Source organism: Mustelus asterias, chromosome 22 (assembly GCF_964213995.1).
Source record: "Mustelus asterias chromosome 22, sMusAst1.hap1.1, whole genome shotgun sequence".
NCBI lineage: Eukaryota > Metazoa > Chordata > Chondrichthyes > Carcharhiniformes > Triakidae > Mustelus > Mustelus asterias.
Window position 1 is genome coordinate 32,801,509 of NC_135822.1, and position 27,051 is coordinate 32,828,559.

The 27,051-nt window shown below is 39.6% G+C and overlaps 2 protein-coding genes across 7 annotated transcripts in view; one reads left to right on the forward strand and one right to left on the reverse strand.

Moving 5' to 3' along the window:
* Nucleotides 1-27,051, forward strand: part of mtor (mechanistic target of rapamycin kinase) — a 316,990-nt gene that overhangs the window by 127,280 nt on the left and 162,659 nt on the right. The window lies entirely within an intron of this gene.
* On the reverse strand, nucleotides 4,093-19,099 carry angptl7 (angiopoietin-like 7). Its single transcript, XM_078238551.1, has 5 exons — nucleotides 18,718-19,099; nucleotides 11,863-11,963; nucleotides 6,806-7,000; nucleotides 6,396-6,594; nucleotides 4,093-5,943 (listed from the first exon to the last, which is right to left on the reverse strand). Exons 1-5 carry the CDS (start codon nucleotides 19,097-19,099, stop codon nucleotides 5,774-5,776), a joined length of 1,047 nt encoding a protein of 348 aa, XP_078094677.1. The 3' UTR covers nucleotides 4,093-5,773.

Sequence of the window (27,051 nt, forward strand, 5' to 3'; positions counted from 1 at the left end):
CAATGTAAAAAAAGGAATAGAAGAACCGGTAAATAAACTGTAGAAGTGAATCCTACACCATACTTGTTCATGTACTTGCGGAGAAGTATGGATGTTGAATTATATGAAGCAGTTGGCAACATCATCTTCATTTAGAATTTCTTTGAAGATTAAGGTAACATTAATATTGTTTGCTTAAAAAAAGGTGTTTGGTTTAGATTGTCAGGATGACAATGTGGTATTTTCTACTCCCAGCGAAATGTCATTATTTTGCTCAGTTCAGTTTAGCCTTTCTGGGGGAAAAAGAGATCTGAAAAGGAGAATATGCGCAAGCATGAAATTGATTCTTGCTTGTCTGGATGCAATTGCATGTTCAGGATCAGTCTAATTTGAGAGACAATTTCTGTAACTTTGTAAGACCAGTGCTTCATTGAAATTTCAAACTGGAAAGAGACTGTTTAGTCCAAAATGCCTGTCAGACTGTTAGGTCATCATATGAGCTTTAGCCGTGTGGGAATTGCCTTTGGTACTATGCTCCTAATTTTGCAACAAATCTTTTGTCATGATGATGCTTTCAGAATAAAGTTGCACACGTTCTCCACAATACAATATCTCCTTGGGTTTCAGGATTTTTCACTTAAAAATTTGGGTGCAATCTTACAACCTCATACTGCCCGTTGTTTAGTGAGGCGAGGTGGTACGGTCGGGTAAGAGGCGAAACATCAGGTCCACGTCTGATTTCTCACCTCCCCTGATAAGTCCCGGATGCTATCGCCCAGGCTCACTTGCTTTAGCCCCCTTGCCAGAGAATCTCAGTTGGTCTCCGTCAGCAGAGACTGGACGTGATGGACTTGCCAGGGCGATCGGAGGCTATTGAAACTGCAGATGAGGGGTGATCGGCAGAGGGGGAGGTGGGAGACCGGCACAGGCAGCGATCTGCAGTGGTGGGGGGAGGTGGTGGTGGCAGAAGATTTCCCATCCTGGCTCTTTTGTACTAAGTGCCACAAGATTGCGACTTGCAGCTTGCTGAAAAACCCGGTGTTATTCTCTCCCGTTTTCTTGCTCATTTGACACTTAAATTTTTTTTGCAACACCACGGCTGTTGATTCTTTTTGTGATATTGTTCTGGACTGAGATTAGCACCGCCTAAGAACTAGATCTGACTTACTGACTTCCATGGCATGCATTAGTAGAGTGAATACCAACTAGTTGATATTTTACCAATGGTCTTTGTGATAGTGCGGCAAATTATATTGGTTATGTGTTGAAAGCATCAATTTTAAATGGGGTAGTTTATTCCAGTTGATCATCTTGGTTTCTTCACCTCTAGGCTACCCATCGCTCGTACAGAAAGCCAGTCTCCTTCCCTTATTTGTTCATAAAATACTTCATGTTTTATTTAAAAACTGCAAAAAATCATACTAAAGCATGGCATTATGTACCGTTCTTAGCAGAAACAAAAAAGAAATTCTTTGAAGCATGCTTTGTCTATAAGAAGAAACGTGTTCTAAATCAAAGGTAGACAATGATTGTACAATAAAATTAAGTTGTATATTACTGCATTAGTAACTGAAAATGATATTGCCATTGCATGTTGTACATATTTTACACACAACACTAAGGTGGAAAGCCTCAAATTCCTGTTCATTTAAACAGAATGTGTTGTGTATAACTTCACAACTGTTCTCACTATAAACTTCACTTTCTTGAAAGCAAATAAAAGTACATGGTCACAAAATGATGAGTATTTAAGAAAATTAATCCATATGTACATACGTACGTTTCTAGACTGTTTGCAGCAAGTTGCAAGTAAATACCTCGCACAAGGAAGCAAATTGCTAAATATGAATTGTTTTATCAAAATATTCGTCAGACCAAACCGAAGAGTAAAGATCCCGTGTAGCCATTTTCTTAGAAGAATCTTAAGAATTATACATTTGCAATCGAGCTACTTTTCATTTACAGCCATTCGTAAATTGTGTCATTAGAAACAAAGTAACTGAGAATATTTCGTAAGTATCACAGTGATTCCATTTTCATTAACCAAAGTAATTCATCATGATATGCATCAGCCACAGCTTTATAACTTGTGTTGCATACCATGAGCAAGGAATATTATTAAAGGTGATATACATCCTTAAAAAAACTAAATCTTAGCTTATTTAATCATTTTCTCAGAAAAAAACAGCTTTACTATTTTTTTTAAAACATCCCTCCTCCCCTCCCCAACCCCCATCCCAAGATTGTTGATTCCTTTTGTGAGTCCTCTTCTGTGCTGGTGATCCCCTGTACCTCACCTACGTGGTCGTTATTTCAAGTAAAGGTCTTGGCATTGTGTATCAGATGACTTGAATTATCTATGCAATAGTCTGCCGTTAGATCTTGAAAATTCTCAATACTGTTTCACTGTTCCATTCTTTGGTGAATTAATCATATACATATAATTTTATGACATAACAAGAAAATCTGCTAGTGATTTTTATATAACTGCAGATAATGTGAACCAAATATAGATTTATTTTTAAAGTAACATCTGCAGTCAGAAGGTACATCACATGTTGCCTGCAACTACCTCAGCCCCTAAAGAATACTTTATTATGTGGGTTATGTATTTGGGATAGGGGAAACTGTTCAAGGTATAGGATTTTGTAATTGTCAACTCTGCTGGATAGCCAGATGAATTTCATTTGAAATGTTGCATCAGATTTTGTTGTAATTTGTAAATAGTGAAAAAATGGCTAATTTCACTTTACTGCTCAACTCTCATAGTGCTGCTAAACCTATGTGTAGTAGTTGCATACGAGTCTTTTCGGTTTTCTGTCAGTTTGTTACTCCTCCCTCTCCAACCTTTTAAAAAAAATAATTTAAATTGAGAGCTTCTGGAATTTTTTTTGCAGAATGTTTGAAGTCTTCTTGACAGTGGGGGGGAAAATGAATGCTTCTGTCTGGTAGGATGAACAAATGCACTGGGTCTCACTTAACATGGCATTAGTATGATTTAAATGTCTGCAGTAAAGTTGAGCATGTTCCAGGGCCTTGTTTCTAATTAGAGGTTTTGAAATGGTGTATTTTTTTGAAAGGTTTGTCATCATTCCAATCTCTACTGTCAGAGGGAATTTGATACAGTTAACTGGTAAACTCATTTAATAGGATATTGCTTTCAGAAATACCTACAGCATCAGCCTGTTATTTCCCCTTTTAAAAATGATACATTTTCAAGCAACTTTATGTAATAGTCTTTTGTCTTTTTTTGTAAAGGTTGCCATCCATATAATAACATAAGCCTACAAATAAGCAGTACTTTGGTGTGTCCACTGCAGTGTGCCAGCATTGCTGGAATTCAACCAATCAAATAAAATGAAGTTAATTTATAGCTGTCTGCACAATAGGACTAAGGTATTTGGGGTCCACGTTTAATACAAGTATTCTCGATATATAATTATGAAGCAAACTTAATGAAGTTTTCTTGTGGTAAGTGCTTAATCTCCATTGTGGGTTTTAAAATATGTTTAAATATATGTTTATAATATTCAATATTAGAAAATGAACTTAAATAATGCGGAAGTATCTTATTTAATTGTGTATTATTTAAAGTACAAAATGTTTACCTGTTAAGTATTTCTCAAATTTTGCCAATAAAGCACAACAAATCCTTGTTAATTTCTACTAAACTGCAATTTACAATCGAGCTGAGAGCTAGTTTAATAACAGTATAAAATAAATTATTTCTCTCCAACCTTTACATGATAACCAGTTGTTGATCAGTTAATCAAATCCTATCTTAAACTAAGAATTAATACTGGCCCCAGTTAAGAGCTGGATTATCTTGTGATGTATCAATCATAAATGACCATTTCCTAATTCAGTGCTCTTTTTGCAACTAATGGACTAGCTTTATCAAAATGCTGAGAAAGATGCAAGTTCACATGCATCTTCCTTGTGCATGTAAATACAGGCTAAACTAGAAGATAAACAAAAGTTGACGACCAACTTTCAACAAAGCTGACACTGCCCCAGGAAAACCAATAGCTCACTAATAGTTCTAATTGCAGTACATGAAAGGATAGTTGGCAATATAGCAATTTAGCAGTTATTGGAATATACACAAGTGCTGAATTCATGAGGATTTTTTTTTATTGGACATGTTACCTTCACACGCGTACACACATCCGAAGAAGTTTTGAATTTTGACAAAGGGCTGTGTTTTCCAGACCTTTTTCTTTAGAGAATATCCACTCTGTAGAAGCAACAGCCAGAAATATGAAGTATAATAAGTAGTGTTCCCAGTCTTCTTGCTACAATTTTCAGCAGTTAATTCCAAGGGATATGCAATTCTAGTGGCACCCGAAGTATCTCACGGTAAACCTTGCGCTTCGACCACACTTAAACTGGGGTTTGATGGGGGGAGAAAAAAGGAAAGTGCCGTACAGGGCAAGTGTGGTAACTTTGTTTTAGGAACTCTGGATTTTTGGGTCTGCAACCTTCTGGGTGCTGTTGTCTAACAGCAGGCAAAAGACCCTCAGGCTGAAGAAGAGTCCATATTATAAGTCTGCAGTTACTTCCGACCCAGTTTCCGCCCTGAGATCTTGCTTGGGTCTAAACTAGGCTATGTTAATGGCATGGCCCACTAAATTTGGGCTTCCTTTAGTTTTGACTGAACTGCACCTGTCCATTGCCGTAACACGAGAACTTGTACAAAACTCAACATCTCTTAATTTAGTGAATTTACTGGCATTTTGGTGCTACAATGATTCTGGATGTGAACCTCAGTATGCACTTTTAATTAAATAAAATACGCTATCAGTCTAACTGGGTTCAAATCTTGACATTGAGAAGGAGTACAGTGACAGGAGTTATGACAAGAATTATCAAGTAAAGCCAACAAATATGTTCAAACAGGGTATTTCTACCTTGTCTCATAGAAACAACTACAGCCTGGTTTGAAGAAGATAAACCACCCCATAAGACAAAGGCCAAGTTTTCCATCTCAAATCCACTTTCAAGGAAAATAAAATGTTTTAGAAACTGAATTCCTTTTGATCTATGTAACTTATTTAAGGAAAACACTAAATAAACATATCTGTGATTGGAACTCTGAAAATAAGTCACTCATCCGCCCCAAGCTTGATGCAAGAAACAATGGAATGAAAATATCTGATGGTTCTCATCAAATAATAGCAACTTGCATTTATAAAACACTCTAAACAATAAGTGAAACATTCCATCAAATTCTGGCACTTCAGCCTCGCTGTCTAAGAAATCTGAATGATATTAAAGACCTATGGTACTAGTGAGGAAAAGTATTTTTCTCATAAGCCACTGATTCACAAGTGAGAAAAGCTGGCAGCTGACATGTTTGTTTCCATACACTTTTGTGTTAGGGGACAGGCAAGTTATATTTTTGCACCTTTTGTTGCTTTGTACTATGGACAAATTACGACAATAACTTTGACTTCTCGTGTCTTTGGACTCTCTAATTCTTATTTGCATTTTTCAGATTGTAAATTTAACTTTCATTTAATTCAATTGAGGATCACAATGACATTTCTGCCGTACTATTTTTAAAAATGTACTTATTGATTTCTTTGTGTACATTTTAAAAACCTGTCAGTGGCGCTAGTATTTTTCACTCTATTTTATAATGTCCAATGTTATTTTCAGACGAATAATTGTGTAAGTGGTTAGCAGGGAGACAAAAGCATAAGAAAGGAGCTTCCCAAAGTTTTGCATCAAAAAGTTCTTCAATTCACAATTCTGTTGTAAGAAAATGCAGTAATAACTGTTAAGATCATGCTCAAGGCTTGAAGCTTTGTGGACGAATCTTCATTTCAACTTTTCTCAGTGAGTAACTTGAGCCATGCCAGCCATACCATGTGATGCCATCAGAATTTTGGGTATGCTGCCCTTGACGATAGTAAACTCCATTCAGATTGGAATCTGTGCAGCAGTTGTACCAGTAGCCACCTGCAATCAAAAGGATAATGAATTATTGTATAAATTGTGCATATCATTTCTTGGGGATTAAAGACTGGTGAGGCAGTAGAGAAAGATAGTACAAGTGAATCAAGAAAGTGATGGTAGTATCGTATTTTTCAAACTTGGTCTGATCTTTTCTCATTCGGTGCATTTTTTTATAGTGTCTTTTTTTTCTTTGTAATGTATTCATAGTATCTACTAAATATGGCTAAATTCTGCAATATATTTTCAGTTTTTATTGAACATTGCTATTAGAGGCATGTGTGTTCTTGGTCACATATGTCCAATGGAATGAATTGTCTGCAGATTTTGTGAAAACTTATGGGTTGCCTTATGTAACGTAACATTATGGCATTTCAACTATTGCTAGTTGAAAGTGCCATGACCGATCCAGTGAACAAAAACATCTGTATTTGTTTTGTTTACCGATCAGCTCTTACCTTTGCGGAAATGCGCACAGTCGTCCACGCACTTGTCATTGTCTTTGTCCTTTGTGCTGAAGGCAGTGTTGTTGTGGTATCTGAGTGAGTCCCGTCCAGCTGTTCCGTTGTAATTTCCAATGATTAATTTGTAACTATTCAATTCATTGCTTATTGAAAAGTAGTTGTATTCTGCATAACGAGCATGACCTTCCCAGTCCTGTTGTTACATAGGTTAAGATGTTAAACAGTTCACTGACATTGATTATATATTGTTACCAGCATTAATTTACATTGAGTTTGCACCTTAAATTTTTAAAAGATCTTAAAGAAACTTGTCTTTATGTTTCAAATTCCATTCATTAAATGTTTCATTGCAAATAAAAACCATAACTTGGTAAAATATATAAATTAGAATTCTAATAAGTTACCTCCATGTCTACCCTGAGTGTACTTGGCTGCCTAGTTAATCGAAAAATGTGTTCATTTCCCAACCAGAAGTCCCCACGGATGTTGCCAAATCCTCGCTTGTACTGTTTCCAGTCACGATTGAAAGAGCTTAGGCCAGCTTTGCGACGTTGTATAACAGTCCAGCCACCACCTCCAGTTTCCATGTCACAGTACACCTGTAACAGTTCAAATAATTATTCAGCAAGGCATGTAGAGTAGTTTGAATGCCAAAGTATTTAACTAGCTTTTCATTCTATAATAGACTCGTGAATGAGGCCCTGAATCTTACTAAGTTGGGGTCAATTTACTTGCAATGCTGATGCATGAGAATTTTGATTTGAATTTCCTACTGGGTAAATCCTATCAATACACAGTGTATTACAATTGTATATTTGTAGCTGAGGAATAAAGTAGTTTAAATATTTAACTCTTATCACTCTCTATTGCTCAGTTCATTCTTTAGTCCCGTCAGGGCACATTTTCATCAAAAATATAAATGAAGAATCAACTACAAATGCTGGAAATAAAAACAAAATGCTGGAAAAACTCATCAATTGTTAAAAACAAGATGAGATGGTAATGTTTCAAGTGTAATCCAAAATTACAATATTAACTTGAATGTTCTCTTTACAGATGCTGACTAACCGTATATTTCCAGTATCTTGTGTTTTATGTTTATTTAAAAAGTTAATTTGACTGCTTTGGATCAATTGGATTAAAAAAAAACAGCCATAGCGATTTTTAACTTCAGTGGATTCTCTCTGTTGTGGAGTATCTCTGCTTTGCAGTCTTATTTAAGTGGCAGAAAAGAGAATGAATGGAAGTTTCCCACTTGGCGTTGAATATCATAAATTAACATGGATTTCAGCTGCCGATGAAGCTGATCCAGGATCCTGAACTCAGGATCATTCGGGAGGCAGAGGCAGCTATAGATAGAAGCTACAGGGAGGTAGCTACTCCTAGAAATGATGATACGTGGGTGATGGCTAGAAGGGGTAAGAAGCAGTCAGAGCAGCGATCCCCTGGATCCCCTGTTCCTCTGTATAACAAGTATTCCGTTTTGGATACTGTTGGGGGGGGGGGGTAGAGACTTAACAGGGGTAAGCCATGGGGTACAGGTCTCTGGCACAGAGTCTGTCCTTGTTGCTCAGAAAGGAAGGGGGAGAGGAGTAGAGCATTCGTTATTGGGGACTCCATAGTTAGCGGGACAGATAGGAGATTCTGTGGGAGCGGGAGGGACTCGCGGTTGGTGTGTTGCCTCCCAGGTGCCAGAGTCTGTGATGTCTTGGATCGTGTTTTCGGGATTCTTAAGGGGGAGGGGGACCAGCCCCAAGTCGTGGTTCACATAGGCACCCAAGACATAGGTTGGAAAAGGGATGGGGATGTAAGGCAGAAATTCAGAGAGTTAGGGCGGAAACTTAGGGCTAGAACAAACAGAGTTGTTATCTCTGGTTTGTTACCCGTGCCACGTGATAGTGAGGAGAGGAATAGGGAAAGAGAGCAGTTAAACACGTGGCTACAGGGATGGTGCAGGAGGGAGGGATTCGGATACCTGGACAATTGGGGCTCATTCTGGGGTAGGTGGGATCTCTACAAATGGGATGGTCTACACCTGAACCAGAGGGGTACCAATATCCTGGGGGGGGAAATTTGCTAATGCTCTTCGGGAGGGTTTAAACTAATTCAGCAGGGGGATGGGAACCTGAATTGTAGCTCCAGTGTACAGGAGGTTGAGAGTAGTGAGGTCATGGATAAGGTTTCAAGGTCGCAGGAGTGTTCCGGCAGGCAGAAAGGTGGTTTGAAGTGTGTATACTTCAAGGCCAGGAGCATCCGGAATAAGGTGGGTGAACTTGCAGCATGGGTTGGTACCTGGGACTTTGATGTTGTGGCCATCTCGGAGACATGGATAGAGCAGGGACAGGAATGGTTGTTGCAGGTTCCGGGGTTTAGATGTTTCAGTAAGAGCAGGGAAGGTGGTAAAAGAGGGGGAGGTGAGGCATTGTTAGTCAAGGACAGTATTACGGTGGCAGAAGGGACGTTTGATGAGGACTCGTCTACTGAGGTTGTATGGGCTGAGGTTAGAAACAGAAAAGGAGAGGTCACCCTGTTGGGAGTTTTCTATAGGCCTCCAAAAAGTTCCAAAGATGTAGAGGAAAGGATTGCAAAGATGATTCTGGATAGGAGCGAAAGTAACAGGGTAGTTGTACTGGGGGACTTTAACTTTACAAATATTGACTGGAAAAGCTATAGTTCGAGTACTTTAGATGGGTCCGTTTTTGTCCAATGTGTGCAGGAGGTTTTCCTGACATGGTATGTAGATAGGCCAACTAGAGGCGAGGCCAACGAAAGGTGAGGCCACGTTGGATTTGGTACTGGGTAGTGAACCAGACCAGGTGTTAGATTTGGAGGTAGGTGAGCACTTTGGTGATAGTGACCACAATTCAGTTACGTTTACTTTAGCGATGGAAAGGGATAGGTATATACCAAAGGGCAAGAGTTATAGCTGGGGGAAAGGAAATTATGATGCGATTAGGCGAGATTTAGGATGCACAGGTTGGGGAAGGAAACTGCAGGGAATGGGCACAATTGAAATGTGGAGCTTGTTCAAGGAGCAGCTACTGCGTGTCCTTGATAGGTATGTACCTGTCAGGCAGGGAGGAAGTGGTCGAGCGAGGGAACCGTGGTTTACTAAAGAAGTTGAATCTCTTGTGAAGAGGAAGAAGGAGACTTATGTAAAGATGAGACGTGAAGGCTCAGTTAGGGCGCTTGAGAGTTACAAGTTAGCCAGGAAGGACCTAAAGAGAGAGTTAAGAAGAGCCAGGAGGGGACATGAGAAGTCTTTGGCAGGTAGGATCAAAGAAAACCCTAAAGCTTTCTATAGATATGTCAGGAATAAAAGAATGACTAAGGTAAGATTAGGGACAGTCAAGGGCAGTAGTGGGAAGTTGTGCGTGGAGTCTGAAGAGATAGGAGAGACGCTAAATGAATATTTTTCATCAGTATTCACGCAGGAAAAAGACAATGTTGTCGAGGAGAATACTGAGATACAGGCTATTGGACTAGACGGGATTGAGGTTAATAAGGAGAAGGTGGTAGCAATTCTGGAAAGTGTGAAAATAGATAAGTCCCCTGGGCCGGATGGGATTTATCCTAGGATTCTCTGGGAGGCTAGGGAGGAGATTGCAGAGCCTTTGGCTTTGATCTTTATGTCGTCATTGTCTACAGGAATAGTGCCAGAAGACTGGAGGCTCGCAAATGTTGTCCCCTTGTTCAAGAAGGGGAGTAGAGACAAACCTGGTAATTATAGACCAGTGAGCCTTACTTCTGTTGTGGGCAAAGTTTTGGAAAGGATTATAAGAGATAGGATTTATAATAATCTAGAAAGGAATAATTTGATTAGGGATAGTCAACACGGTTTTGTGAAGGGTAGGTCGTGCCTCACAAACCTTATTGAGTTCTTTGAGATGGTGACCAAAGAGGTGGATGAGGGTAAAGCAGTTGATGTGGTGTATATGGATTTCAGTAAAGCGTTTGATAAGGTTCCCCACGGTAAGCTATTGCAGAAAATGCGGACACATGGAATTGCGGGTGATTTAGCGGTTTGGATCAGGAATTAGCTAGCTGTAAGAAGACCGAGGGTGGTGGTTGATGGGAAATGTTCATTCTGGAGTTCAGTTACTAGTGGTGTACCGCAAGGATCTGTTTTGGGGCCACTGCTGTTTGTCATTTTTATAAATGACCTGGATGAGGGCGTAGAAGGATAGGTTAGTAATTTTGCGGATGACACTAAAGTCGGTGGAGTTGTGGACAGTACGGAAGGTTTTTGCAGGTTACAGAGGGACATAAATAAGCTGCAGAGCTGGGCTGAGAGGTGGCAAATGGAGTTTAATGTGGAAAAGTGTGAGGTGATTCACTTTGGAAGGAGTAACAGGAATACAGAGTACTGGGCTAATGGTAAGATACTTGGTGGTGTGGATGAGCAGAAAGATCCATGTGCATCATAGATCCTTGAAAGTTGGCACCCAGGTTGATAGGGTTGTTAAGAAGGCGTACGGAGTGTTAGCTTTTATTGGTAGAGGGATTGAGTTTTGGAGCCAGGAAGTCATGTTGCAGCTGTACAAAACTCTGGTGCGGCCGCACTTATAGTATTGTGTACAGTTCTGCTCACCGCATTATAGGAAGGATGTGGAAGCATTGGAAAGGGTGCAGAGGAAATTTACTAGGATATAGCCTGGTATGGTGGGAAGGTCTTATGAGGAAAGGCTGAGGGACTTGAGGTTGTTTTTGTTAGAGAGAAGAAGGTGACTTAATAGAGGCATACAAGATGATCAGAGGATTAGATAGGGTGGAAAGTGAGAGCCTTTTTCCTCAGATGGTGATAGCTAGCACGAGGGGACATAGCTTTAAATTGAGGGGTGACAGATATAGGACAGATGTCAGAGGTAGGTTCTTCACTCCAGAGAGTAGTAAGGGTGTGGAATGCCCTGCCTGCAGCAGTAGTGGACTCGCCAACATTAAGGGCATTTAAATAGTCATTGGATAAACATATGGATGATATTGGAATAGTGTAGGTTAGATGGGCTTCAGATTGGTTTCACTGGTCGGCACAACATCGAGGGCCGAAGGGCCTGTACTGCGCTGTACTGTTTTATGTTCTATTATAACTTGAAAAAAGAGCTCTCAAAGTGGAATAGGATATTAATGACTAAAAAGAGCAGGCTCTGTTGTTGCTCATATGCAACTTCAGTAATGTTTGGATTTAAAACTCAGGGATTCTGAAACAGTGGCAGTACATTTTAACGACTCCAGTAAAATCCATTAAAAATTAAGGCCAAATTCTCTATGTCAAGGTGATAGTAAAATAAGGAGGTGATATTTTAGTCATCACTGAACAATTCACACACCAAAGTGACACATACACAAAACATCTGTTATTTATCATTTGTGAATTACAGTCCACCAATTTAAATTTTGTTGGTAGTTAGAGTACGTTCAAAAGATAACAAAACTAAAGGAAATTTATTTCAAATAGCATCACCTCCAGTTCTGGAGTTCCCAGGAACTCATCTGCAGGCAGCTTGTACACACCAGATATTCGATAGTTCTTCCGGTACAGTGATGTGCAGTCATAAGTGGCATCTGCAAACAAAGGATTAAATATTGCATTACTGCAACGGTGCAGACATGATGAGCTGAATGGCTTTTTTTTTAATGTGCTGTAACTTTTCTATGGTTCAACTATTTCAGAATCCTCGAGTTTTAAATCAAACCATTACCGCACTGCAGCTACAGCAAAAATGAACATTAATGAACAATGGACTTCTTGTAATATTCATAAATAATATTTTCCGCTCTGAGATTCTTTTCCAAATTAGAATAGTTATTGAAATCTACATTGATGTTTGGTACTCACTCGAGCAGGAAAATTCCATTTATTTCCTTCTCTGCCAATGCCTATGAAAATAGCTACATACTTCACACCAGTAAGAAAGCATTGAAATGAGTTAAGAATTTTTATCATGGTGGTTTTTAGATCTTTATGATTTATTAGCTGTGGAAATCTTAGCAAATGCAACATACATTCAACTCACTTTGAAATATTCTGTATAATGTTCCCATGTCAATTTTATACCAGTAAGTTGGCATTGTTATCCTGAAGTGTGTTTTGCTTCAATCTTTCGGAATTGAGCTGCCTATTTAGGCTTTGTTTAACTTCCTTCCACTTTCCCCATATGGACTGCACATTGTGGACCATCTTGTGAGTCCCAAAGCTTAAGAGTCTCTCATAGCTCCTGACCTCATTCTCTGCAAGATTGTTCCCTCTTGAATACTAGCGATCTTTACAGTCCACCCAAAGACAATTTGATCCGTATATTCACCACCTTCTGTATTCAGTAAATATAAACTGTATGCTCACCTTGTCTCTTCTGATTTAGGTCCATATCTTACTCTTTATTCAGCATACCTGACACACTCCCTGCCACTCTTTCCCTGCATTTCATGTTTGCTGCTGTTTTGAGTTAGGAAAAACATTTTCCTAAATGTTTACATTTGAAGAAACATAGTTTTGATCAAATTTGAGTACCTTGAATTAAATACCATTTTCTGTTTTCGAAACACAAGAAGCCAGTGAATATATCTGATTGTTGATGGAGCCTGTTCAACCATGCCAATTTATAGCTTTTATTTAGTAACTGCAGCAAATAAGTTATTTAATCTTTTGAGTTCAGGAGCTGTGACTGTTCAGGCTAGCCTCAGTTATTAGCAATACGCTTGTTTTTTTTTAGATGTGAAAACCATGCAAACCCAACTAAAATCACATGTAAGCACTTCTAATAAACCAATTTTAATTTCTCTTGACAAGTGATTTTCGATATAACCGAAGCATTTAAAGATTGCTGCCAATTTTAAGTTCAATTTTGTGAAGATTGTGAGAGCTAAGTTACCAATAGCATGTGGTAAATTGATACTTTCTAAAATAAAGTGTTAGAGGATAGAAATTCTCATTGCTCTGACACTGCTGAAAGTGAATTTTCACGAATGGCTTTGGGTAATTGTGTGTTGCACTAGGTGAGTTGGTTCGTGAGCTCAGCAATGCCAAGATTACTGCCAATTTTAAATTCAATTTTGTGAAGATTGAGAGATCTAAGTTACCAATAGCATATGGTAAATTGATGCCTTCTAAAGTGAAGTTATAGAGGATAGAAATGTTCTTTGTTCTAACTTTGTTGAAAGTGACTTCAAGAATAGGTTGAGGAATGAGGAACGGTTGACGACTCTGGGTCTGTAGTCGTTGGAGTTTAGAAGGGTGAGGGGAGATTTTATTGAAACTTACAGAATACTGCGAGGCCTGAATAGAGTGGACATGGAGAGGATGTTTCCACTGGTAGGAAAAACGAGAACCAGAGGGCACAACCTCAGGCTAAAGGGACGATCCTTTAAAACAGAGATGAGGAGGAATTTCTTCAGCCAGAGAGTGGTGAATCTGTGGAACTCTTTGCTGCAGAAGGCTGTGAAGGCCAGGTCACTGACTGTCTTTAAGACAGAGATGGATAAGTTCTTGATTAATAAGGGGATCCGGGGTTATGGGGAAAAGGCAGGAGAATGGGGATGAGAAAAATATCAGCCATGATTGAATGGCGGAGCAGACTCGATGGGCCGAGTGGCCTAATTCTGCTCATGTCTTATGGGTTTGTGTAATGGTGTTGCACCAGGTGAGTGCATTCCTGAGCTCAGCAGTGCGAAGATGCAGATAAATCAAATGGTTTCTGCAAATTACTGTTTATTTGAACAGTTCCCAAAAGAATGACTCAGTGAACAAAATTGTGGCATGCCGGATATCCAGAATCTTAGATTTTTTTAAAGCACAGATCGAGTCCTAGGGTGGGATTTTCCAGCTGTGCTCTCCCGAAGATTGGAAAATCCTGCCCGAGGTCAACAGACTGTTGCATGATCCGTGTCCCGCCCTCTACGATTCCTGTGGTGAGCGGGACAGGAAAATTTCACTCCTAGAGTCAGTCCGGCATTACTATTGGAAACCCAAAAAGAAAAAAAACACAACAAGGTAAGCTTTCAATGTTCAAATGACCAAAATAACACTATTTTAGTCCTGCAGGTTCTTGACACTAATTATAAACCAACTTAATTTAATTACGATTACTGCCCAAGTTGAAATAGCTGATGTGAATTTGGGGATCAATTGGGCTACTGGAAGTGGGGTTAGGACTCCTGGGTTAGGGATGATGAACATTAGCTAAAGTTCCTGCTTTCTAATCACTGTCCTGCTGAAAAAGCTCCCGAATCAGACCTGCCCTTTTTTGTTTTGAATTTGAGCAGTTTTTTCTTGTATTTTCATATGATAAATGTAGTTGAAAGGAACTGAAGCGTCTGGCTTGTATAAGATAGTATTGGTTCGGTGGCAACTGAACTGTGCTACCGTGTATGAACTTGCATAGCTGACTTTCTTTTGCTTGCTCGGTAACTGGAATACTCTGCACATGGTTCACCAGAGAGGCAGCATTGATTCTAATCTGAAGCTGATGTGTTTCAATAAAAAGTGGAATTTAGTGTTATACATTTTGGAAATGTCTCGTGTTTAATCTTGGAAAATAAAGATCTAGTTTGTTTTTTTTTTCCAAAAAAAAATCTTCGCTTTTTCAGTGTAAGATAATAGAACTTTGAGAACTTCTAAGTTGAATCAGCAGTTGGATATTTTTAGAGGCAGTCTGCATGGATTATTACATATTATGGTTAGTCTGTAGTCATATGATTTAACAAATTCTGCACTGATTCATTTAGACAACTTGATTGCACCTTAATGAAAACAGTGTCTAGGTCTTGTGGGGAGCTAGGTCTTTCTGCCTTTTGAAATATTCACAATTTCTTCAATGTGCCATGTGCATAAAAAGTTTTTATAATTCTCACTAAAGCTTAAGATGTATGAATCAATAGAACATATTTAACCAATGTATTGATCAGTTTTAATACTGTAAACCTACATTGATTGAAACTTGATGACTGTAATATGGCATTCAATTCCTTCTAAAGGCCAATGCAATAGTCCCATTTTTCCCATCCTTAAATAATTATCTTTTTAGGGTTCTTTGCCTTTTGTTTCTCTCATCTTCCAGTGAAGCCTGACTCCTGCTGATTAAGAATCCAGAGGTGATGAGCACCTTTCCATGCCCTCATCAAGTGACCATACTTCATGAGTGAATCTTGATAGGAAGGCCTGTTGTCAGACTTGTCAATCTGGTCACTGATGAGCCTGTCCCTGACTTCAGCGAAATAGGTTTTCATTCCCTTTAATAGAATTATTTTGTAACTGCAGGTTTCTGCCATCCATAGCCCCCAAGGGGGTGGTCTATCAAATGTTATGATTTGCTAAATTTGATGTATAAATTATAATGGTTACACTTTTAAAATGTCTTCCCTTTTTAAAATTTAGAAGCATTCTTCATCTGTTGAACATATCGCTACACTATTACATTGTAAATCAGTGTGATCTGTCATCTGTGAAGTCTGTATTCGTGTTTCACCCTGATGGCACTAAAATGCTTGAATGTCTTGGATGTTAAAAAAAGTTATTGCTGACTGATAGGTTTACAATAACTGAACAAGCTATTTAACACCTCATCAGTGTTGCAAACATCATACACCTAGTAGTGCACCTACCTCCCCAAGGACATCTTTACTCTGGGTAAGAATATTTCATATTTGAGAAATGGCAAACATTTCCAAATTTCAGCAGGCTTTGCTCAGTATAGCAAACTGTGTCTAATATTGCTATGCCATTTCCAGAAATATCAGAACAGCCAGAAAAAAAGTAATATATATTTGTCTGTTTTCCATACATTTTGCCTAAATTATTATAGAGGGGTGCTGGTTGAATATGGCACCAATGCAGAGGAATATACCCCTATCCAATTATTTGTGCCATTTTTTAAATTTGCCAAATGGCTAAGTAGCTTGGACAATAAAATCAGATTGGGTGTTAGATTGATGGAATGATTTTAAGATTAAACTTGATGTTGTTACTCTTATTAGTTACTCTTGAAATTCAATCACTGTTATTTGGAGCAATGTAGCTGTTGTTTCCTATACTGCAATGTACCACGTCCAACAATGGGATCAATGACTAATCCATTTCAATGGTATTGGTTAAGGGAAAATGTTGGCCAGTACAATAGACAAACTTCTTACTTTGGAAAAGTACCATGGGATCTTTTGCATCCGCCTGAGCAGATGGACTGGACCTTGCTCTAACATTTCACTTGATAGATGACACTCTTGAGAATGCAGCAGTTGTGCAGTACTGCATGAATGTGTCAGCCTCGTCTTGGAGTTGCGTTTGGACCTGCAACTTTCTGACTTGTGGCAAGAGCGCTACTATTGACCCAAGCTGATACTTTCATACTATATGTATTGCAGACGATTGGATTTTCATCCATGGCAGGACGAAACAGTGCAAACAACCTAGCACTTAAGGAGCCAACAGCAACATAAACTTCTGTGGATTTATAAATGTTGTTGGGTTAAGGATAGTGGTTTTAGTGGGCAAAATAGATGGGATTCATATTTGAACTCTGGGCCTCCATATTTCACAGCAGAGCCCAGTGTATCAATAGAAACAGACTCCCACTGTTGTATGTAAAAGGAGTACAGTGTACTGGATTTATTATCCCAAAATTGGATCAAAAATCCCAACAAATAGTCAGAGTACCTCACTGATTCGCTCTTTCTCACTGATGTTGAATTTCATTAATGTGGAAAATAGGACCCTCTCATGCGTGGTTTCTGATTATGACTGAATAGCAAAGGTATGCCATGTGGTCTGCTTCACCAGCAGGTGAGAATTTAAGACTGCTGAGGTTTCTTGTCTGATTTGACTTAGGTGTCTGATAGAATCATGTGAAACATGCACTCAGACTCTCTGGATGGAATGTGAGTGTTCTTTCCATGGACTCCAGCTACGTGATACAAATGTGAGCTGCAAGTGATCTGTTAAACCTGCAGCTGTATAGGGCAAGAGCTGGCAAGCATGGATTCCTATTTTGAGACTGAAGTTGCAGGTCCAAACGCAACTCCAAGACGAGGCTGACACCTCCTAGGTTCACAACCTAGTTTATAGTTTCACAATGACCTGTCAAAGCTAAAGTCTTGAGAATATACTCTGCCTTGAGGAATCCCTAGTGAGTGAATGGAAAAGACATCTCCAGTACAATCCTCGTTCAGTTATAATATTTATTTTGTTAAACACACTAAGATCCCATCATATCTTACCCCCCCCCCCCTCCACCACGTCTGCTTTTCAAGTATTGCAGTTGATCAAAAAGGTCTTGTGATTTTGAAATAAAACAAATGTGATTATACGGAATTTTTATGAAATTTCTGATATGCCGCTGTCTGTTCAGATTGGCAGAGATATTTTGTGCTGAAACAGAATGTAGTTTGAACATAAGATTTGGGTAAATCAACTTAATCAACCTTCTGTACCACTTCTACAATTATCTTGAGCAGCTCCACTTTATGTACTTAGTGGTAGCTTAAGTATATTGTGATTTTATGAACAAAAGTCTGAAGAAACAGCCTGATTTTTGTTTTATATACTAGTCTATTAAAAATAACGTGCTAATTTCTTTAACAAGTCGGAAAGTTCATTAAAAAATATTATTTGCCCCAGTTTACTTGGCGTTTGTAGAAGGAAAATGCAGTTGAATGTTATATGATAATCAAGTAATTAAAATGAAGAAAAAATGAAATTGGCCTCAATGTCAACAGAAGCATTTTAAAAGTTTTGTCAAACTTCATTGGGGTGAGTGGGTTCAGAGGCACTTACTTTTTTTGGAGAAGGGTGATTGTGATTTTCAGTTCAAATATAATGCGTGATTTATTCTTTTTGAACCATTTTCCACATAATTGAGAGTTTTCCAGATTATTTATGAGTTTGAATGGGATCTCGCTCAAGAAAATTGGGAATACCCAGACCAGATTATACAGCTGTGTTTTATTAAGCGGAAATTTGGCTTTCATTTGTCAAACTTTGTCAGATAATGTTCCTGTGAAGTCCTGTGGGATGTTTTACTGTGTTAGTGTTGGTCTATAAATGCAAGTTGTTGTTTGTAATTGATCATTGTGAACTGTTTCATCATCATATTGAAATAGTAATGTGAAGTTTTATCTTTCTGCTTAACTTTAGCTAAAAAAATACAAGTAATTGTATTCAAATCGCATGGCTCTTAATACTTTTGCAAATGATGAATCACTTTTTAAAAATTGCATTTAAATGCTAATGATTGCCTCTGTTTAGGCACACAATACCTAATGTTATGACAAATACATTTAATAACATCTTTCTTCCCATTCCTCCCTTCCCAGAATAATTTGCCCTTACCTATTGATGTCTGTGTAACTGTTTGGGCTGCCTGAAGCTGAATAATATCTATCCGATTGTTCACTTCAGAGTATTTTCCTTCAGCTTCTGTAATGCGAGATTCAATCTGCCGATAGCCATTTTCCACTTCCATCATCTGCATGACAACGTTTATCCAGTCAGTCTCCTGTTTCCTACTGAGCTCAGTAAGAATGCTGGTCAGGTTGGCCACCTGGATCTTCAGCTCTTTCAGTTCATCACAGCAGGTGATGAGCTTCTGAATGTTCACTCCTCCTGCAATTCCCCTTCTCCGAGGTGCTTTCTGAACCCTGCTGCAAGCCGGAGGAACATTGCAGAGCAGCAAAATAAGTGAAAGAAGCCAGAGGAAAATCTTGACTGGCATCTTTTGAAATTAATAAATGTACAAAACTCTACTGCCTTTGAGTTTGAAACTCTTGCTACTTTGGATTACTTTTTCAGAACCTTAGCAGAACTAGTGATCTAACAGCTACTTGGTCAGAATATTTCAAAGTTTTTTTTTAAGAAGTGCAGAATAATTAGAAGTATGTTGTTAAAAGTAAGTTCCTCTTGCACACTTCATCCACTAACATGGAGGCTTGCTAAGTTGAAGGATCTCTGCAGTGTCCTCTTCAGAAAAATGTAAGCAGTCTTGAAAACAGCCCAGGCGCAGCATCTTAAATAACTAATGCATCTGTAGTTGGTGCCCCTCCCATTCACTGCACACATGGCAAGCTCCTCCTTTTCCATCAATTAACCTCAGGTGCTGACAGGAATGTGGGCTGGAGCTTTTTTTTGGGAGAAGGATGTCTTTTGTTTGAGGTTTGGTCAGCAAAGGACGTCCCAGTCCTGTCAACTTTTCCTGATATCAGATTACCAGGGTTGCGGAGGAAGACAGCACCAGGTTTGTGCATTATTTTCCCTTTTCCTATAGGTACGTGCTATGATGAGTTAAAATATTAAGCAATGCATCAGGAATAAGTTGCAATAATACAATACTCTCAAATGTTAACATTTCTCTTGATTGGATTTCAATGAGTTTTTTAAATATAAAATCTATGTCAGAATAATTTTTTTTGAAAAGTGCCCACACAAAATAACAAAAATTAGCAATTTTTCCTTTTAGTGTAGACAGGATGCCATGATGTGATTACTTTAAACTTCATTAAAATATATGAAACCGACAGACTGTTTCACTTACCTCTACTTGTGCAGCTGATATACATTTTATTGAGGTTAGGCATAACATGTTACTTATGTGCTGCAGATGTATCCTGCAGCCTTCATTGGTAATCAAAATACAAGCATACAAAACGGGAACAGAAGGAGGCCATTTGGCCCCTCAAACCCGTCTCCACCATTCAATAAAATCATGACTGACCTGTTTGTGTTTCGAGTTTCACATTCCTATCCACCCTCGATATTCTTTGATCTCTGCCTTTAAAATATTTTGGAACTCCACCCTTCCAAGGCAGAGAATTCTAAAGTCTCACAACTTGCCAAGAGAAGAAAATTCTTCTCGTTTCTCTCCTAGAAGTGTGACCCCTAATTTTAAAACAGTGCCCTCTAGTTCTGGACTCACCCACAAGAGTAAACATTCTTTCCCCGTGCAGCTTGTCAAAACCATTCAGGACTATGCATCTTTCAATCAAGTGACCCCCCCCCCCCCCCCCCCCCCCCCCACTCTTCTAAACTCCAGTAGAAAAAAGCCCAGCCTGTCATCCTAAGACAACCTGCTCATTTCAAGTGTCAATCTTGTAAACCTTCTCTAAGCCGCCTCCAATGCTTTATATCCTCCCTTAAATAAGGAGACCAAAACTGCATACAGTATTCAAGTTGCAGTCTCCCAATGCCCTGTATAACTGAAGCATAACTTCCTTACTTTTTATGTTCAAAATGATGTTTTTAAATTGATTTGAATTTTTATTTTTATTTTGTGGTTTATTTCACATGTTCCTCTGAAAGTAAGATAAACTACTTTATAGTAATATTACAAACACAAAATTGAATCCAGCTTTAACATACTGAAATGGCAGTTCAATAATGCACCAGACTTGCATATGGTTCCAGTTGAGTATTTGGTGCCCTTAACACTGAACTTTCAGAACTTAACTGATAATCTTCTTACACTGGCAGAGGCAACATCAGTAGTTATTTTCATGAAGATGTGGTACACTTGGGGAGATAATATGCAATGTTCTTTATCCCTGGTTATATAATGCACTTGCAAGAAGGACAAGGAAAAAGTAGTGCTATGGAACATCTTCATTGAACTTTTTTCCGCACCCCTCTTGCATGTGTTTCACAACCAGAAATATTAATTTTTTTCGATTCACATTTCTCCCGCCACCTCCAAAGCCCTAGTTAATGCATTTGAAACCCTCAATTCTTGACTTCTCTCAATTGCTCCCTTAGCCAACCTCATCCATCTGAAAATTTCAATTCAATTAGAATGCCTAAATTCTTTATCTTCATAAAGATACAAGACCCTGCCCTCTCAAAGCTCTCCTATCTATCCATGCTCCAGAGAATTCTCATAAAAATCCTCATCACTTTTGCACATCTTCCTTCCTTTATCCTATGTACCTTAGTGATTTCAAACCAATTTCTCCTTGGTTACTTATCACTGATGATCAACTTCTGTTTGGTCATAGGTGGCCAGCCTTTCCATCACTAAGCCTCTGTTCATTACAGCTATCTGAGTTTCTGTTTCAAAACCCTTATTACTCTTCCCCAGCCATTTCTCCTTTCCCCTCCTGCTCATTATCTAGCATTTTCCCTTCACATTCCAAAAGGCTTAGTCCTGTTTGTCAGGATTGTTACCAAAAGTTAATCTTCTCCTGATGTGATCTATAAAATTAACATTTAGTTTCATAAACACTTGAACATCCAGAAATGTGTTTTTTATCGAGATTCCAATTAACAGTCTTCAGGACTGGGGAAAAAAGCCAAAATAAATATAAACAAGTGTGTTTAGTTATATTGCAAAAATAAAGACTTGTTCACACCAACCACGTTCTAACTAGAGTTTTTGAAAAAGAACTTCTTTTGAATCTTGTCAATTTTTGAATGCATTATTTGAAATGAACGCCAAATTGTGGCAGTTTCTTTTGTAGGTTTTGTCTGACTACTTGTTAACAAGTCATGATAAATATTGGCATTTTCCAAACATTGCAGTTTTATGACTGAACAGAACATTGTATCAGTCAAATTTCCAATGTTCCTTCCATTTTCTTCAATGTTGAGATCTTTTGCTACCTGTCAATCACCAGTGCCATTCCCCATTAGTGATAAAAACATTTGGTTATTGATTTTTTAAAAATGTACTGACTGAAAGTCTCTTCTCCCCATGCTGTTCTCCACAAAGGAAAGCACATTCAGGTAACTTATCCCTTGCTTGGAACCTCAGCATTCTGGATGCAGACTGGTTCACCTTTCATTTTTACAGGACCCTTAAAGAAATCGTCCTCTGCAAAAAAATATCACAAAGCAAGTAGCAGTTGTTCAATTAGAGTAATGACATGTTTTGAAATAATTTGTTAGTGGGCTGAAGAAATGAGAAATCTTAATCTGCATCCCCAGAAATACAAAGGATCTCTGTAAAATAGTCCAAATTACAATAGTTCTAATAGTTTTCTGCATCTATATGGGCACTGAAGTCTATATATGAGTTCCAATGGAAAAGAAAAACTGTGAGCCAGAGTAACTCCCTAGGATGGGCATGAGTTTGAATAAAGTTTAATATTGTGACAATTTAATAGCAACATAATAATGATCTTGAAATGCTCAATGATATCTCAATCATCTCAATAGCCATGGACCATCCTCCTCCTATACTTTCCTTTTATCTTTCTTGTTCGGTGGGACTGCCCTCACTTGGTTCCACTCCTACCTATCAAACCACAGGTAGAGCATCTCCAGCGATGTTTCCCTTCTATACCTAGACCACTACCTTTCGAGTGTCCATAGCATATATCCTTGGCTCCATTCCACTTCCTCAACTGCATACTGCTCCCTACTGACAATATCCGAGGACATGTGGTTCGCTTTCACATGCACTGGTACCAATCTCTACCTTATCCTCACCTATCTCTGTGTTGTCATTTTACTTGTCCAATCAATTGTTTTGGATGAACTGCAATTTCCTTCAGTTAAATGTTTGGAAAGCTGAAGGCATTTTCACACCTTAGTCATCGACTCCAGACTCCACTCAAGCCACTGTCTGAGATTTGCAAACTCAGCATGCTATTACGCTGTGTGCTGACTTCCAACCCCTTATCGACCCTATCAACTGCTTCTGTAATATTTCCCACATCTGTACCTGCCTCAACCTACCTGCAAAACAAGGCCCTAATCCATGTTTTTCTCATTAACCTTTTAAATGCTCTCATGGTTGACCTTCCATCCTCTTTGAAATCCGGTCACTCGTATCCTACCCTGCACTAAGTCTTGCTCATCCTGGTGTTTATCTCCAGTTATTTCCTTATTCAATATTCAATAATTTTCAACTAAATCTGTGCCGCAATGTTGATTCTTGTAACAGTCACAATGAGTAAGCAGTTATGCAACTTGAAATTAAAGATCCTTATCGATGTAATATATATCTACTTTAAATGGGGGAGTATTTTCACTTTTCCATTGTAGGTCTTAAGTGACTGTTAATTTCCCTTACTTCCCATATATAGCTGCTTTTATTACTTGTTTCAATTTGCAACATTCCTTTCCTTTTTTTATCTTTCCTAACAGTCTGATTGTCAAATGCCATGATGTAGTTTAGCCTTCAATCTGTGTTAGGACGTCAACTGTTTACAATCTATATCAATGACTTAGATGGAAAGTCTGAATGTATGGTAGCTAAATTTGCTGTAGTACAAAGCCAAGTAGAAAAACCTACAGAGGAATTTATGTAGGTTAAGTGAGTGGACAGAAATTGGGCAGATGAAGTATTATGTGAATTTATCCACTTTGAACAAAGAACAAAGAACAGTACAGCACAGGAAACAGGCCCTTCGGCCCTCCAAGCCTGTGCCGCTCATTGGTCCAACTAGACCATTCGTTTGTATCCCTCTATTCCCAGACTGCTCATGTGACTATCCAGGTAAGTCTTAACCGATGCCAGCTTGTCTGCCTCCACCACCCTACTTGGCAGCGCATTCCAGGCCCCCACCACTCTGTGTTTAAAAAAAAACGTCCCTCTGATATCTGAGTTATACCTCTCACCTTGAGCCCGTGACCCCTCGTGATCGTCACCTCCGACCTGGGAAAAATCTTCCCACTGTTCACCCTATCTATACCTTTCATAATTTTGTACACCTCTATTAGGTCTCCCCTCATTCTCCGTCTTTCCAGGGAGAATAAGCCCAGTTTACTCAATCTCTCCTCTTGGTGAAGACCCTCCACACCAGGCAACATCCTGGTAAACCTTCTCTGCACTCTCTCTAACGCCTCCACGTCCTTCTGGTAGTGCGGTGACCAGAACTGGACGCAGTACTCCAAATGTGGCCTAACCAGCGTTCTATACAGCTGCAACATCAGACTCCAGCTTTTATACTCTATACCCCGTCCTATAAAGGCAAGCATACGATATGCCTTCTTCACCACCTTTTCCACCTGTGCTGCCACCTTCAAGGATTTGTGGACTTGCACGCCTAGGTCCCTCTGTGTTTCTATACTCTTGATGGCTCTGCCATTTATTGTATAACTCCCCCCTACGTTAGTTCTTCCAAAATGCATCACTTCGCATTTATCTGGATTAAATTCCATCTGCCATTTCTCCGCCCAATTTTCCAGCCTGTCTATATCCTGCTGTATTGCCCGGGCAATACACATTTATTATAGGATAAAGGAAGGACAGTCTGGAGACAATACACATCTCTTTAACCTGTGCTTAATGCTCCCTCCACCCACATTGTCTGTATCTTTAAGATCTGGTTGGCTGTAGGGATTCGCATTCTAATCAGTATTCTGTTACTTGATTTTGTGTCTCTGTGCCCTGTTTGAGAGCACATTTCCACTCCATCTGACGAAGGAGCAGCGCTCCGAAAGCTAATGGTATTTGCTACCAAATAAACCTGTTGGACTTTAACCTGGTGTTGTTAAAACTCTTACTATCTCACAGAAGACAGAGGGTGGTGGTGGATGGAAAATTTTCAGACTGGAGACCAGTTACCAGCGGTGTACCACAGGGATCAGTGCTGGGCCCCTCTGCTATTTGTGATTTTTATCAATGACTTGGAGGAGGGGGCTGAAGGGTGGGTCAGTAAATTTGCTGATGACACCAAGATTGGTGGAGTAGTGGATGAGGTGGAGGGCTGTTATCGGCTGCAAAGAGACATTGATAGGATGCAGAGCTGGGCCGAAAAATGGCAGATGGAGTTTAACCCTGATAAGTGCGAGGTGATTCATTTTGGTAGGACAAATTTGAATGCGGATTACAGGGTCAATGGCAGGGTTCTGAGGAATGTGGAGGAACAGAGAGATCTTGGGGTTCATATCCACAGATCGCTGAAGGTTGCCACTCAAGTGGATAGAGCCGTGAAGAAGGCCTATAGTGTGTTAGCGTTTATTAACAGGGGGTTTGAGTTTAAGAGCTGTGGGGTTATGCTGCAAGTGTACGTGACCTTGGTGAGGCCACATTTGAAATATTGTGTGCAGTTCTGGTCACCTCACTATAAGAAGGATGTGGAAGCATTGGAGAGAGTGCAGAGGAGATTTACCAGGATGCTGCCTGGTTTGGAGGGTAGGTCTTATGAGGAAAGGTTGAGGGAGCTAGGGCTTTTCTCTTTAGAGCGGAGGAGGATGAGAGGCGACTTAAGAGAGGTTTATAAGATGATGAGGGGGATAGATAGAGTGGGCGTTCAGAGACTATTTCCTCGGGTGGATGTCGCTGTTACTGGGGGGCATAACTATAAGGTTCATGGTGGGAGATATAGGAGAGATGTCCGAGGTAGGTTCTTTACTCAGAGAGTGGTTGGGGTGTGGAATGGACTGCCTGCTGTGATAGTGGAGTTGGACACTTTAGGAACATTTAAGCAGTTATTGGATAGGCACATGGAGCACACCAGAATGATAGGGAGTGGGATAGCTTGATCTTGGTTTTGGACAAAGCTCGGCACAACATCGAGGGCCGAAGGGCTGTACTGTGCTGTACTGTTCTATGCTCTATGTTCTAAAGTTCTTTTGAGGAAGCAATAAGCAAGGTAGATAAAGGGGGAACCTGTAGATGTGATGGATTGGATTTTCAAAAGACATTTGATATGGTGCTGTATAAAAGATCACTTCAGAACATAAGAGTGCATAGTGTAGGGGGTAACATTAGCATGGATAAAGGATAGGTTAACAGAAAGCACAGAGTAGGGATAAATGCGTCTTTTTTGGTTTGGCAACTTGTCATGAGTGAAGTGCCACAGGAATCTGTGTTAGGACGTCAACTGTTTACAATCTATATCAATGACTTAGATGGAAAGTCTGAATGTATGGTAGCTAAATTTGCTGTAGTACAAAGCCAAGTAGAAAAACCTACAGAGGAATTTATGTAGGTTAAGTGAGTGGACAGAAATTGGGCAGATGAAGTATTATGTGAATTTATCCACTTTGAACAAAGAACAAAGAACAGTACAGCACAGGAAACAGGCCCTTCGGCCCTCCAAGCCTGTGCCGCTCATTGGTCCAACTAGACCATTCGTTTGTATCCCTCTATTCCCAGACTGCTCATGTGACTATCCAGGTAAGTCTTAACCGATGCCAGCTTGTCTGCCTCCACCACCCTACTTGGCAGCGCATTCCAGGCCCCCACCACTCTGTGTTTAAAAAAAAACGTCCCTCTGATATCTGAGTTATACCTCTCACCTTGAGCCCGTGACCCCTCGTGATCGTCACCTCCGACCTGGGAAAAATCTTCCCACTGTTCACCCTATCTATACCTTTCATAATTTTGTACACCTCTATTAGGTCTCCCCTCATTCTCCGTCTTTCCAGGGAGAATAAGCCCAGTTTACTCAATCTCTCCTCTTGGTGAAGACCCTCCACACCAGGCAACATCCTGGTAAACCTTCTCTGCACTCTCTCTAACGCCTCCACGTCCTTCTGGTAGTGCGGTGACCAGAACTGGACGCAGTACTCCAAATGTGGCCTAACCAGCGTTCTATACAGCTGCAACATCAGACTCCAGCTTTTATACTCTATACCCCGTCCTATAAAGGCAAGCATACGATATGCCTTCTTCACCACTTTTTCCACCTGTGCTGCCACCTTCAAGGATTTGTGGACTTGCACGCCTAGGTCCCTCTGTGTTTCTATACTCTTGATGGCTCTGCCATTTATTGTATAACTCCCCCC